Source organism: Dendrobates tinctorius, unplaced genomic scaffold (genome assembly GCF_039654945.1).
Source record: "Dendrobates tinctorius isolate UK_male_01 unplaced genomic scaffold, ASM3965494v1 ptg000290l, whole genome shotgun sequence".
In the NCBI taxonomy this organism is placed as follows: Eukaryota; Metazoa; Chordata; class Amphibia; order Anura; family Dendrobatidae; genus Dendrobates; species Dendrobates tinctorius.
In genome coordinates this window covers 4,245,432-4,259,537 of record NW_027361957.1, presented here as the reverse complement: position 1 = coordinate 4,259,537, position 14,106 = coordinate 4,245,432, and the positions used below count along the sequence as shown (strand labels likewise).

At 49.2% G+C, this 14,106-nt stretch overlaps 1 protein-coding gene across 4 annotated transcripts in view; it reads left to right on the top strand.

Moving 5' to 3' along the window:
* The window catches only part of KRR1 (KRR1 small subunit processome component homolog), a 107,225-nt gene that overhangs the window by 66,541 nt on the left and 26,578 nt on the right, over window positions 1–14,106 (top strand). For all 4 annotated transcript variants that reach the window (XM_073559995.1, XM_073559994.1, XM_073559996.1 and 1 more), the window contains 2 exons: window positions 6,174–6,299; window positions 6,714–6,797. In XM_073559995.1, the coding sequence (XP_073416096.1) occupies window positions 6,174–6,299; window positions 6,714–6,797 (210 nt within the window). The remainder of the gene's footprint in view (window positions 1–6,173; window positions 6,300–6,713; window positions 6,798–14,106) is intronic.

Here is a 14,106-nt window from a genome sequence, read left to right as displayed (position 1 = left end):
TGTCCCTTTATGAGGTAATAACTCAGGAACGCTTCAACGGATCCTAGCGATTCTGAGATTGTTTTTTCGTGACATATTGGGCTTCATGTTAGTGGTAAATATAGGTTGATAATTTTTGCGTTTATTTGTCAAAAAATCAGAAATTTGGTGAAAATTTAGAAAATTTTGCAATTTTCAAATTTTGAATTTTTATTCTGTTAAACCAGAGAGTTATGTGACACAAAATAGTTAATAAATAACATTTCCCATATGTCTACTTTACATCAGCACAATTTTGGAAACAAAATATTTTTTTGTTAGGAAGTTTAAGGGTTAAAAGTTGACCAGCGATTTCTCATTTTTACAATAAAATTTACAAAACCATTTTTTTAGGGACCACCTCACATTTGAAGTCACTTTGAGGGGTCTATATGGCAGAAAATACCCAAAAGTTACACCATTCTAAAAACTGCACCCCTCAAGCTACTCAAAACTACATTCAAGAAGATTATTAACCCTTCAGGTGTTTCACAGGAACTAAAGCAATGTGGAAAGAAAAAATGGACATTTTAATTTTTCCAACAAAAATTTTCTTTTCGCATCAATTTTTTCATTTTCCCATGGGAAACAGGATAAAATGGATGCTAAAATTTGTTGGGCAATTTCTCCGGAGTACAACGATACCTCATATGTGGTCATAAACCACTGTTTGGGCGCACGGCACGGCTCAGAAGGGAAGGAGCGCCATTTGACTTTTTGAATGGAAAATATGCTGGAATATTTAGCGGTTGCCATGTCGTGTTTGGAGAGCCCCTGTGTGCATAAACATTGGAGCTCCTCCACAAGTGACCCCATTTTGGAAACTAGACCCCCCAAGGAACTTATCTAGATGCATAGTGATCACTTTGAACCCCCAGGTACTTCACAAATTGATCTGTAAAAAAAAAAAAAATACTTTTTTTTCACAAAAATTTTCTTTTAGCCTCAGTTTTTTCATTTTCACATGGGCAACAGGATAAAATGGATCCTAAAATTTGTTGAGCAATTTCTCCTGAGTGCACAGATACCTCATATGTGGTCATAAACCACTGTTTGGGTGCACGGCATGGCCCGGAAGGCAAGGAGCACCATTTGACTTTTTGAATGGAAAATTAGCTCCAATCGTTATCGGACACCATGTCGCATTTGGAGAGCCCCTGTGCACCTAAACATTGGAGCTCCCCCACAAGTGACCCCATTTTGGAAACTAGACCCCCTAAGGAACTTATCTAGACGTGTAGGGAGCACTTTGAACCCCCAAGTGCTTCACAAAAGTTTATAACACAGAGCAGTAAAAATAAAAAATAATTTTTTCTCCTCAAAAATGATTTTTAGCACACTATTTTTAATTTTCACAAGGCTAACAGGAGAAATTGGACCACAAATCTTGTTGTCCAGTTTGTCCTGAGTACGCTGGTACCCCATATGTGGGGGGGAACCACTGTTTGGGCACACGGCAGGGCTCAGAAGGGAAGGAGCACCATTTGACTTTTTGAAATGCAAATTACTTCCAATCGTTAGCGGACACCATGTTGTGTTTGGAGAGCCCCTGTGTGCCTAAACATTGGAGCTCCCCCACAAATGACCCTATTTTGGAAACTAGACCCCCTAAGGAACTTATCTAGATGTGTAGTGAGCACCTTGAACCCTCAAGTGCTTCACAAAAGTTTATGATGCAGAGCCGTGAAAATAAAAAAAAAAAAAATTTTTTCCCTCAAAAAATTATTTTTTAGTGCGCAATTTTTTATTTTCACAAGGGTACCAGGATAAATTAGACCCCAAAATTTGTTGTCCAGTATGTCCTGAGTACGCTGGTACCCCACATGTGGGGGGGAACCACTGTTTGGGCACACGTCGGGGCTCGGAAGGGAAGTAGTGACATTTTGAAATGCTGACTTTGATGGAATGGTCTGCGGGTGTCATGTTACATTTGCAGAGCCCCTGATGTACCTAAACTGTGGAACCCCCCCACAAGTGACCCCATTTTGGAGACTAGACCCCCCAAGGAACTTATCTAGATGTGTGGTGAGCACCTTGAACCCCCAAGCGCTTCACAGAAGTTTATAACGCAGAGCCGTGAAAATAAAAAAAAAAATTTTTTCCACAAAAAAAAAATGATTTTTAGCCAGCAATTTTTTTTTCACAGGGGTAGCAGGATAAATTGGCCTCAAAAGTTGTTGTCCAGTTTGTCCTGAGTACGCTGATACCTCATATGTGGGTGGGGACCACTGTTTGGGTACACGTCGGGGCTCGGAAGGGAAGTAGTGACATTATGAAATGCTGACTTTGATGGAATGGTCTGCGGGCATCATGTTACATTTGCAGAACCCCTGATGTACCTAAACTGTGGAACCCCCCCACAAGTGACCCCATTTTGGAGACTAGACCCCCCAAGGAACTTATCTAGATGTGTGGTGAGCACCTTGAACCCCCAAGCGCTTCACAGAAGTTTATAACGCAGAGCCGTGAAAATAAAAAAAAAATTTTTTTCCACAAAAAAAAAATGATTTTTAGCCAGCAATTTTTTTTTCACAGGGGTAGCAGGATAAATTGGCCTCAAAAGTTGTTGTCCAGTTTGTCCTGAGTACGCTGATACCTCATATGTGGGTGGGGACCACTGTTTGGGTACACGTCAGGGCTCGGAAGGGAAGTAGTGACATTATGAAATGCTGACTTTGATGGAATGGTCTGCGGGCATCATGTTACATTTGCAGAACCCCTGATGTACCTAAACTGTGGAACCCCCCCACAAGTGACCCCATTTTGGAAACTAGACCCACTAAGGAAATTATCTAGATGTGTGGTAAGCACCTTGAACCCCCAAGTGCTTCACAGAAGTTTATAACGCAGAGACGTGAAAATAAAAAATATATTTTTTTTTCCTCAAAAAAATGATTTTTAGCCAGCAATTTTTTTTTTCACAAGGGTAGCAGGATAAATTGGACCCCAAAAGTTGTTGTACAGTTTGTCCTGAGTACGCTGGTGCCCCATATATGGGGGGGAACTATTGTTTGGGCACACGTAAGGGCTCGGAATGGAAGTAGTGGCGTTTTGAAATGCAGACTTTGATGGAATGGTCTGCGGTCGTCATTACGTTTGCAGAGCCCCTGATGTGCCTAAACAATAGAAACCCCCCACAAGTGACCCCATTTTGGAAACTAGACCTCCCAAGTAACTTATCTAGATGCATGGTGAGCACTTTGGACCCCCAAGTGCTTCACAGAAGTTTATAACGCAGAGACGTGAAAATTAAAAAAAAAAAAAATTTTCCACAAAAATATTTTTTTAGCCCCCAATTTTTTATTTTCCCAAGGGTACCAGGAGAAATTAGACCCCCAAAGTTGTTGTGCAATTTTTCCTGAGTACGCTGATACCGCATATGTTGGGGTAAACCACTGTTTGGGCACACGTCGGGGCTTGGAAGGGAGGAAGCACCGTTTAACTTTTTGAACGCAAAATTGGCTGGAATCAATGGTTGCACCATATCGCGTTTGGTGACCCCCTGATGTGCCTAAACAGTGGAAACCCCTCAATTCTAACTCCAGCCCTAACCCCAACACACCCCTAACCCCAACACATCCCTAACCCTAACCATAACCCTAACCCCAACAGACCCCGAACCCTAATCCCAACCCTAACCATAACCCTCTTTCCAACCCTAACCCTCTTTCCAACCCTAACCCTCTTTCCAACCCTAACCCTCTTTCCAACCCTAACCCTCTTTCCAACCCTAACCCTCTTTCCAACCCTAACCCTCTTTCCAACCCTAACCCTCTTTCCAACCCTAACCCTCTTTCCAACCCTAACCCTCTTTCCAACCCTAACCCTCTTTCCAACCCTAACCCTCTTTCCAACCCTAACCCTCTTTCCAACCCTAACCCTCTTTCCAACCCTAACCCTCTTTCCAACCCTAACCCTCTTTCCAACCCTAACCCTCTTTCCAACCCTAACCCTCTTTCCAACCCTAACCCTCTTTCCAACCCTAACCCTCTTTCCAACCCTAACCCTCTTTCCAACCCTAACCCTCTTTCCAACCCCAACCCTAACCCTCTTTCCAACCCCAACCCTAACCCTCTTTCCAACCCCAACCCTAACCCTCTTTTCAACCCCAACCCTAACCCTCTTTTCAACCCTAACCCTAACCCTCTTTTCAACCCTAACCCTAATGGAAAAAAATAAATAAAAATATTATCTTTATTTTATTAGTTCTGCCTACCTATGGGGGTGATAATCGGGGGGTTTGTTTACTTTTTCTTTCATTTTGATCACTGTGAGAGTGATCAAAATGAAAGAATGGAATCTGCAGCCGGCAGATTCGGGCGGGCGCACTGCGCATGCGCCCGCCATTTTCAAAGATGGCGGCGCCCATCATCCGGACCCGAGGGACACCGGGAGGGACGGGGGGACACCGGAGGTACCGGGGGGGGTGAGGGGGGGATCGGAGGCTGGCGGGGAGCAGAGGGAATTGGAGGGGGGCAGATGATGACAGCGGCGGCAGATCGCCGCTGTCATTCAGTTGCGGGGGGGCGATCGCCGGTGGGGGGGGGGGTGGAATCGGTGTCTCCAGCCATGTCCGATGCTACAGCAGCGTCGGACATGGCTGGATTGTAATATTTCCTCAATTTTCATTGATGAAATATTACTATCGCTCTGATTGGCTGTTTCACTTTTAACAGCCAATCAGAGCGATCGTAGCCACGTGGGGGCGAAGCCACGCCCCCTGTGGTGAATTACAAAGCCCCCTGTATCTGCGGGTCGGGTGACCTTTCAGTGACCCCGGTCACCCGACCCGCAGGGGGACTTTGAAGTCATGACGCCACATAGGCGTCACTGGTCAGATTTGAACCAGGTTTCATGACGCCTATGTGGCGTCATTGGTCGTGAAGGGGTTAAAGGGAACCTGTCAGCAGGATTGTTCACAGTAACCTACAGACAGTGTTGGCTGTTATACTGATTAAAACGATACCTGTGTTAATGAAATCAGTCTTGTGGTTGTTAAATCTTTATTTTCCATTGTGAGTTAATGATATGCTCGTGCTCTGGGGTGGCCTGTGGGGGGTCTTCATGTGGTGCCCTGATTAGGTATTCATACTGATGGCTTATGACAGGTCACTGATCCCGCACTGACCTGCCCCCTAGCTTACATAATGAATATCTGCACATACTGAAGAAAAAAGAAAACACTTCTTCAGACAAGTGCCAGCCATGGCACCTGCTCTGCAGCATAATCGCATGTTTAGGGTACGTGCACACGCTGCGGAATCCGCTGCGGATTAATCCGCACGGATTTTGCAAAAACCGCAGATAATCCGCAGGTCCAAAGACCTGCGGATTATCTGCGGTTTTGCCTGCGGTTTGGTCCTGCGGATTCACTATCTCCACAATGGTGGAGATAGGAACCCGCATTGGTTTCCGCAGAAAGAATTGACATGCAATTCTTTCTGCGGATTCAAAACCGCAGCAAATCCGCGCGGTTTTTTCCGCAGCGTCAGCACAGCGTTTTTTTTTTCCCATTCAAATGAATGGTACTGTACACCGCAGCTAAAACTGCTGCGTGTCCGCAGCGGCCAAAACCGCTGCGGAAACGCAGCGGAATCCGCAGCGTGTGCACACAGCCTTAGTGTCCTAGTAATCACTGTTCTTCATGTTACTGATCAAGTACAAAAACAAAACAAACAAACAAAACAATTTGAAAATGGTGCCTGCGCAGTAGCAGCTATCGGTGTGTAGAGATCCGATAGCTGCTATTGCGCTGACGGCGCCATCTTAGTAACATAGTAACAAATCTTGGAGGATTTTGGCGGCACCTGCGCAATAGCAGCTATCGGATCTCCTATACACACCAATAGCTGCTACTGCGCGGGCGCCATTTTCAAATTTTTTTTTTTTTGTACTTGATCAGTAACATCAAGAACAGTGATTACTAGGACACTAAACATGCGATGGCAGAACTGATCAGTTCTGTCCTGCTGAAGTAGATGAATCTATTTTATTTATTTCTATTGACTATTGCAATAATTTTAAGGTCTGGTTCACAGTGGCTGGACTGACTCAAACTTACAGCCTCCTAGGTGTTCAGATCTGGAGTCTCATGGTTAGTCTGGGCATTGTGGGCTGCATACAGATGTGCTCATTCCTCGTTTCTCTTTTCTCAGGCTGTGAGAATCCTCCAAGATGACATGGCATGTGATATAATTAAAATTGGAACATTGGTTCAAAACAGGGAGAGATTTATTAAGAGGAGACAGCGGCTTCTGGGACCAAAGGGATCAACTCTAAAGGTAATTTTAAAGTGTACACATGTAAGGCCGGGTGCACACGATCCAGGAGTGCCAGCGCTTTGTACACAGCACTTGTTTGCTGTGTTCAAACAGCTGCCGGCTATAGAACGCAGGTGAATCTGCATGTGTTCACTGAACCGTGTAGAATCGCTCTGTCCAATACATTGTTTGGGTGAAATTTATCTTGCGGAGACTAGTGTGTCCACAAGAGAAGTTGACATCTGGTGGTCTGTGGACACATAGTGGGCATGGAATTTCTTGAAATCCCATCCACTATCCTGTAACAGCTGGCCGCTGCAGGTTTGACACTGCATAAGTATGCAACTACGAATCGTGGGCACATACCCTAAGAAAAAGTCAGCTTTTGCTGTGAGGCCGCTCATGTACACCTTTTCATTTTTCTTTATTACTCAGGCTCTGGAGCTGCTCACAGACTGCTACATTATGGTCCAAGGGAATACAGTCTCTGCTCTTGGGCCCTTTAATGGCCTTAAAGAGGTAAACATATTTTTTTTTTTTTTTTTTTGTTAATGGTTATTAGCCAATGCCTGTGATAATGAGATGACTGCTGATTAACAACTGTAAGAGGGCTGGATAAGTGCAAACAGCAAAATTTAGTGATAATTTTCATTATAATACTAAGTGTTAAAAGATATAGACAGCCTTAGGCCAATGTTTTTACTTAACTGCTTGCATTTTGAGTTGAAAATGTTTGCAATAGTTTCTGTTTTAACCTTTTGACTTCTACAGTCTCTGTATTGCTGTATTTGGCAGGAGACAGAATGAAATAATAATGAATCTGTTAGTAAAGTTGTGTGATGACGGGGTTTATAACCACTGTCTTTTCCTGGACGATCTAAACCAGGGGTGGGTAATTAATTTTCCCAAGGGGCCACATGAGAGACCGTAACTGTTGTGAAGGGCCAAACCAATAAGCTGAAATTAATTCTCTTAATATACGAGGGGCGATCCAAAAGTAATGATAATCAATAATAAACACAATGAATATAGTCAAAAATTTTTATTTCTCGTTCGCCATATTGGGGGACACAGAGACCATGGGTGTATGCTGCTGCCACTAGGAGGCTGACACTATGCACAAAAAAAGGTTAGCTCCTCCTCCGCAGTGTACACCCCACCGACCGGCAGGAAGTTCCTCAGTTTAGCTTAGTGTCAGTAGGAGGTGGACACGGGTCTTTTATTAGACCCCTATCTACCTCGTCGTGCGTCGTTCCTTTACAGGTTTCGGAGGGATACGGAGTGAACAGTCACATCCGTACTCCCACAAAGAGACTAGGAGTACGGCGTGTACTGCCACCCCGTATCCTCATAGGTCTCCGCGGCAGGACCAGGAGCCTCGCACAGGTGCGTGCCAGCTATACGGACGGTCCTTGCCCCCCGCCTCCCACCATCTCGCCTACCAGAGCCTGACGGTTGGACGAGGCGTGGATTCCATAAAGACGACAGACAGCGTGGGATTCTCAGGTACCTTTATTGTGGCCCCCGGCCTGGGTGAGTATGCGGTCTAGCGGTCCCCCGGCGTTTTCATCCTAAGGCGGTCGCCAGGGGACCACGGTAGGGCCTGCGCGCCCGCTTCTCCCCACGGTCGCCGCATCCATGAAGGCCCCTTTTCTTTCGGGCCTTGTTCTGCGCCCCCCCCCGTTTCTTCTTCATCCCGGCAGTTGTATACAGGGGTCGGGCTGTGGGAAGCAGGGACGCGGGTCGGGCTGTGGGAAGCAGGGACGCGGCCCGGGGTTGCGGCCCGGTGTTGCGGCGCATCTTCCGCGCCGACCCCCTGCTGACAGGCGGCCGGCGCTATTAATTTAGGCCCCGGCTTCATCTCGGGCCTACCGCTGCGTCGCGGCCACGCCCCCTGCCCCTTTCTTCTAAGCGGGCTTCTCTCCCGCCCGTCCTAGGCCTTCCCAGCCCCCTTGCCTCACACCAGCCTGCTATTGGACAGCGGGCGGTGCTAAGGGGATCTCTGCGGCGAGCTCCGCCCTTCTCCCTCTGGCAGCGCGCCCTTTCCCTGGTGGTCGCCATCTTCTCAGCCTGCCAGCCGGACCTCATTCCATGCCGGATTTCGGTCGCTGGGCCTTTTTTCAGCCGGATTGGCCTGGCCTCATCCTGCAGCCAGATCAGAGAGCGTCGCCCTTGGGGACACCGGACCGTGAGTAGCTCTGCACCTGCAGACTGACACCCTTCTCTGCCTTCTGTCCCCCAACCGGCCGGCACTGCCTCTCTTTTCACTATGTCCAACGCTAAGTCTGATCGTACCCGCTCTGTGTCCAGCCCGACGCCGCTCAGGAGCCATCCATAGCCCCAGGGGCGAGTGAGCCCCCCATGCCGGGTTGGGCCTCCTCTTAATCACAGTCAGTGGCAGACCTCACCAAGGTGTCTCAGTCCCTAGTAGCCGTTCTGGACAAGTTGCCCTTGGGAGCTTCGGCGGGACCCAGCACGTCTCAGGACGTCCCATCTGACCCAGCCAGCGGCAGTCGCAAGAGGCCCAGGCAGGACCTCCAGGCGGAGTCCTCCCCTCGTCCTACCTCACCCCATAGTCCCCAGCAGTCTCCCTCTCGGGCCTCCTCCCCCGAGTCAGGCGAAGCGCTTTCGGAATCGGAAGGGGTCTTAGAGCTGGATTCGGACCAGGATGCGAACATGAAGGTTACGGTGCAAAACCTCATTGCCGCGATTCACCATACCTTTGACATCGCTGACGCCCCTGCGAAATCCTCAGATCAGGAGGTTTCGTCCAGACGGGCGGAAACACCATCCAGGGTGTTTCCCTTCCATTCTGAGTTTGGAAAGATTTTTACAAAGGAGAGAGAAGATCCGACCAGACGCTTTCAAAGAGGAAAGCGTCTCGGCGTGCTGTACCCGTTTGCTAAAGAGCTCACGGACAACTGGGCCGCTTCTCCCTCGGTGGACCCTCCCGTGTCCAGACTTTCTAATAATACGGTCCTTCCGCTGTCAGGTGTGGCGTCGCTAAAAGATTCTAATGATAGGATCATAGAATCTCTAGCAAAATCTGCCTTCGAAGCGGCATTAGCAGCGGTATGTCCAGTCTTTGTTTCTTCTTGGGCAGCAAAGGCCATATCCACTTGGGCAGATGACCTTCGGCAGGGCATTCTGGATAAGGCACGACCAGAGCATTTGGCCGATCTCGCCAATCAGATTTCCCATGCGGGGGATTATCTGCTTTCTGCCTCCTTGGATGCCGCATCTTGCGCAGTTCAGGCGTCAAGTAACATCGTGGCAATCCGACGTACAATTTGGCTCAAGGCCTGGCAGGCGGACTTGTCCTCTAAAAAGTCTCTGACCAATCTGCCTTTTCAGGGAGTGCGTCTCTTCGGATCACAATTGGATCAGATTATTAAGGACGCTACTGGAGGTACGAGTTCTCTTCTCCCCTCCAAGCCTCGCAGACCTCCTCCAAGGCGTCAGTTTCGTCCCTGTCGGACTTTCCGCCGTTTCAATACGGCGGAAAACCCTTCCAACCAGCAAAGGCCACAGGCACGTCAGGAAAGAAAGAAGGTTTCCTTCAGGCCCACTCCGTCCTGGCGGTCCCACTCTTCCCAGGGAAGACCGTCCAGATCTAGATCTGGACGGTCTACGTCCGCATGACTACCATCGGTCTCCCGTGGGTCCCTTCCAATTGGGAGGTCGACTTCTCTTCTTCAGCGACATCTGGCTCGCCTCAGTAGAGGACGCTTGGGTCAGAGAGGTTGTATCAACAGGATACAAAATAGAGTTCATTTCTCTTCCACGGGATCGTTTCTTACAATCCCGTCCGCCGAGGGATCCGGCCTTGGTCCCGGGGTTCGGTTCGGCCATCGCCTCTCTTCTCAGTTCCAGGGTGATTGTGCCGGTTCCCGAATCAGAACGCTTCACAGGGTTTTATTCAAACCTGTTTGTGGTGCCGAAAAAGGACGGGACAGTTCGACCCATCTTGGATCTCAAGTTACTCAACAAGAGAGTTCGCCTTCGCCACTTCCGGATGGAGTCAGTTCGCTCGGTAATTGCTTCCATGGAGGAACAGGAATTCATGGGTTCCATAGACATCCAAGATGCCTATCTACATGTGCCCATATTTCCCGGACATCAGAAGTTCCTGCGGTTTGCGATTCTTCACGAACATTACCAGTTCGTCGCGCTTCCTTTCGGGCTCGCCGCCGCTCCCAGAGTCTTCACGAAGATTATGGCGGCGTTGATGGCCTTCTTGAGGATCAGAGGTCTCGTTCTTTTTCCTTACCTCGACGATATCCTGATCAAGGCCCCCTCCTTTCAACAGGCCCGCCTAAGTGTGGCGATCGTTCTAAACACCCTGTCCAGTTTTGGGTGGATCGTCAACCGGGAAAAGTCCTGTCTGGTCCCTACTCAACGCCTTGTGTTTCTGGGCCTTCTGTTCGACACTCGTCGGTCAAGGGTATTTCTCCCACAAGACAAGATTCTTTCCCTGCAGCAGGGCGTGCGATCATTACAGATCACACGATTTCCATCCCTCAGGTCAGCCATGAGGGTCCTGGGGAAGATGGTGGCGGCGATAGAGGCAGTTCCCTTTGCCCAATTTAACGCCAGGCCACTCCAGCAGGCCATTTTGTCCAGGTGGAACAGGTCGGCTCTGTCTCTGGATCGTCTGGTTCGCCTTTCCTGCCGGATCAGGCGGTCTCTCAACTGGTGGTTGACGTCTCCCCTCATTCTCTTGGGGCGGTCTTTTCCCGTTCACTGGCAGATTGTCACTACGGACGCCAGCCTCATCGGCTGGGGTGCAGTGTTCCGCAATCACACTGTTCAGGGTCGATGGTCGACTCAGGAATCAGCTCTGCAGATCAATGTCCTAGAGATACGGGCGATCCATCTAGCTCTCGTCCACTGGGAAAGGCGCCTCAAGGGCCTGCCTGTCAGGATTCAGACAGACAATGCCACAGCGGTGGCGTATATCAACCGCCAAGGGGGGACACGGAGTGTCTCAGCCCTGGCGGAAGTGTCCAGAATTCTTCAATGGGCAGAGACCTTTGTTCCAACGATTTCCGCGGTTCACATTCCCGGCGTGGACAACTGGGCCGCCGATTTCCTCAGCCGCGAGGGTCTCGCGGCAGGGTAATGGTCCCTACATCCGGAGGTGTTTCATCTGCTCTGCCGTCGGTGGGGAACCCCGGATGTAGACCTCATGGCATCTCGCCTCAACAGGAAAGTACCACAATTCGTGTCCAGGTCTCGGGACCCTCTGGCAGTGGGCGCCGACGCTCTGGCCGTCCCTTGGTCACAGTTCGTGCTCCCCTACCTGTTCCCTCCTCTGCCTCTTCTTCCCAAGTTGTTGAAGAAAATCAAAGCAGAGGGGATTCCAGTCATCCTCATCGCCCCGAATTGGCCCAGAAGGTCTTGATTCGCGGACGCCCCCTGGAAGCTTCCTGACGGGCAGATCTGCTGTCTCAAGGCCCGATTTGCCACCCCAATTCTCGGTCGCTCAATTTAACGGCGTGGCTGTTGAGACCGAGGTTTTGAGACGGGCAGGATTCTCTGATCGGGTAATTCATACCATGATCCGCGCCAGAAAGCCTTCTTCTTCGAAGATCTATTACCGTACTTGGAAAGCCTATTTCTCCTGGTGTGAGGCCAATGACATCGCGCCCTTGGTTTTTTCGCTCCCTTCTATTCTGGCGTTTCTTCAGGCAGGGCTGGATGCGGGGCTTGCTCTCAGTTCCTTGAAGGGTCAAGTTTCGGCACTGTCCATTTTATTTCAGAAAACGCTGGCCTCCCGGCCCCAGGTCAAAACCTTCCTCCAGGGTGTGGCTCACACGGTTCCTCCGTACCGAGCTCCCGTGGATCCTTGGGATCTTAATTTGGTTCTTCAGGTTCTGCAGGGTCCTCCTTTTGAACCTCTCAGGGACGTTTCCCTTTCCCTCCTTTCTTGGAAAGTGGCCTTTCTAGTGGCCATTACCTCCATCCGGCGCGTGTCGGAATTAGCGGTACTTTCTTGCCGCTCTCCTTTTTTTGGTCCTTCATCAGGACAAGGTAGTTCTGCGGCCTCCGCCCTCTTTTCTTCCGAAGGTGGTATCTTCGTTTCACCTCAATGAGGACATTGTTCTGCCATCCTTCTGCCCGAGCCCAGCTCACCCTCGGGAGCGGTCTTTGGACAAGCTGGACCTAGTCAGGGCATTGAGAGTCTATCTAGCCCGGACGACTTCCTTGCGGAAGTCAGACTCTCTGTTCATCACCCAGCCTCAAAGGCCACTATTGCGCGCTGGATCAGATCGACAATTTTGGAGGCATACCGGGGTAAGCATCGAGTGGCCCCTCCAGGGATCAGAGCGCACTCTACCCGGGCGGTGGGTGCCTCCTGGGCGGTGCGCCACAGAGCTTCCGCGCTGCAGCTTTGCAATGCTGCAACGTGGTCATCGGTTCACACCTTTGAAATTCTACAGGGTCCACACCTACGCTTCGGCGGACGCCAGCCTATGTAGAAGGATTCTGCAGGCTGCGGTGGCGAGTCCACTGGCCTGATGGAAGTTTGTTTCCCACCCCAGGGACTGCTTTGGGACGTCCCATGGTCTCTGTGTCCCCCAATAAGGCGAACGAGAAAACAGGATTTTTTGGGTTGCTTACCGTAAAATCTGTTTCTCGGAGCCTTCATTGGGGGACACAGCACCCTCCCATGTTCTACAACTCCTGTTCTTATGTTTGTCGGTTTGTTACAGTTGAGTTGTTTGTTCTGCTTTCAATCTATTCTGTTACTTCTCCTACTGCTTTCTCACTAACTGAGGAACTTCCTGCCGGTCGGTGGGGTGTACACTGCGGAGGAGGAGCTAACCTTTTTTTGTGCATAGTGTCAGCCTCCTAGTGGCAGCAGCATACACCCATGGTCTCTGTGTCCCCCAATGAAGGCTCCGAGAAACAGATTTTACGGTAAGCAACCCAAAAAATTCTGTTTTTTTCTACAGTCTCCTAACAAGTCTATACATTTAGTCCATCTCTTTTCTAAACTTAGAATTCCCTTCGAAAAAAATTCTTGATCTTGACCCTCAAAAAACTCCCCTACAGTGGTTATCACGTCGCTATTGTCGTCAAATTTCTTGCCCCGGAGGTGTTCCTTGAGCCGAGGAAAGAGAAAGAAGTCACTGGGGGCTAGATCTGGCGAATAGGGGGGGGTGTTCCACCAGTTCAAAGCCCGCTTCTTGAATGGTAGCCATGGCATCTGCAGCTTTGTGAGCCGGTGCGTTATCTTGGTGAAACAGCACTCCAGCCCGCAGTTTGCCGCGCCTTTTCTCCTTGATAGCCTCCCGCAATCTTCTTATTTGTTCTGCGTAGTAGGAGCCCGTAATAGTGGCTCCCTTCTCCAAATAGTCCACCATAATAATTCCTTCAGCGTCCCAAAAAACGGACGCCATAACCTTCCCTGCTGAGCTTGACACTTTGAATTTCTTCAGCGTCGGTTCGTCGGCTCGTTTCCATGTCATCGATTGTTGTTTAGTTTCGGGATCAAAGTGGTGGATCCAGGTCTCATCCATGGTCAAAAAAGTGACAAAAAATTCTCCTTGTCTGCTTGGAACTTTTTGAGATTTGCTATTGAAATGTCAACTCGTTTCTTCTTTTGCTCGTCGGTTAACATTTTTGGCACCCAACACGCGTGGAGACCTTTCTCGTATGCAATTCTTTTGCAAGGATTTTTTGAATACTGCCATATGAGATCCCTGTGACCTCAGCTACATGCCTGATAGTCACTCTTCGATCTGCCAACACAACTTCTTCAACTTTTTTTCACGTTTTCTCTATTGAGGGACGTGGATTGGCGTCCTTCGCGATGTTCATC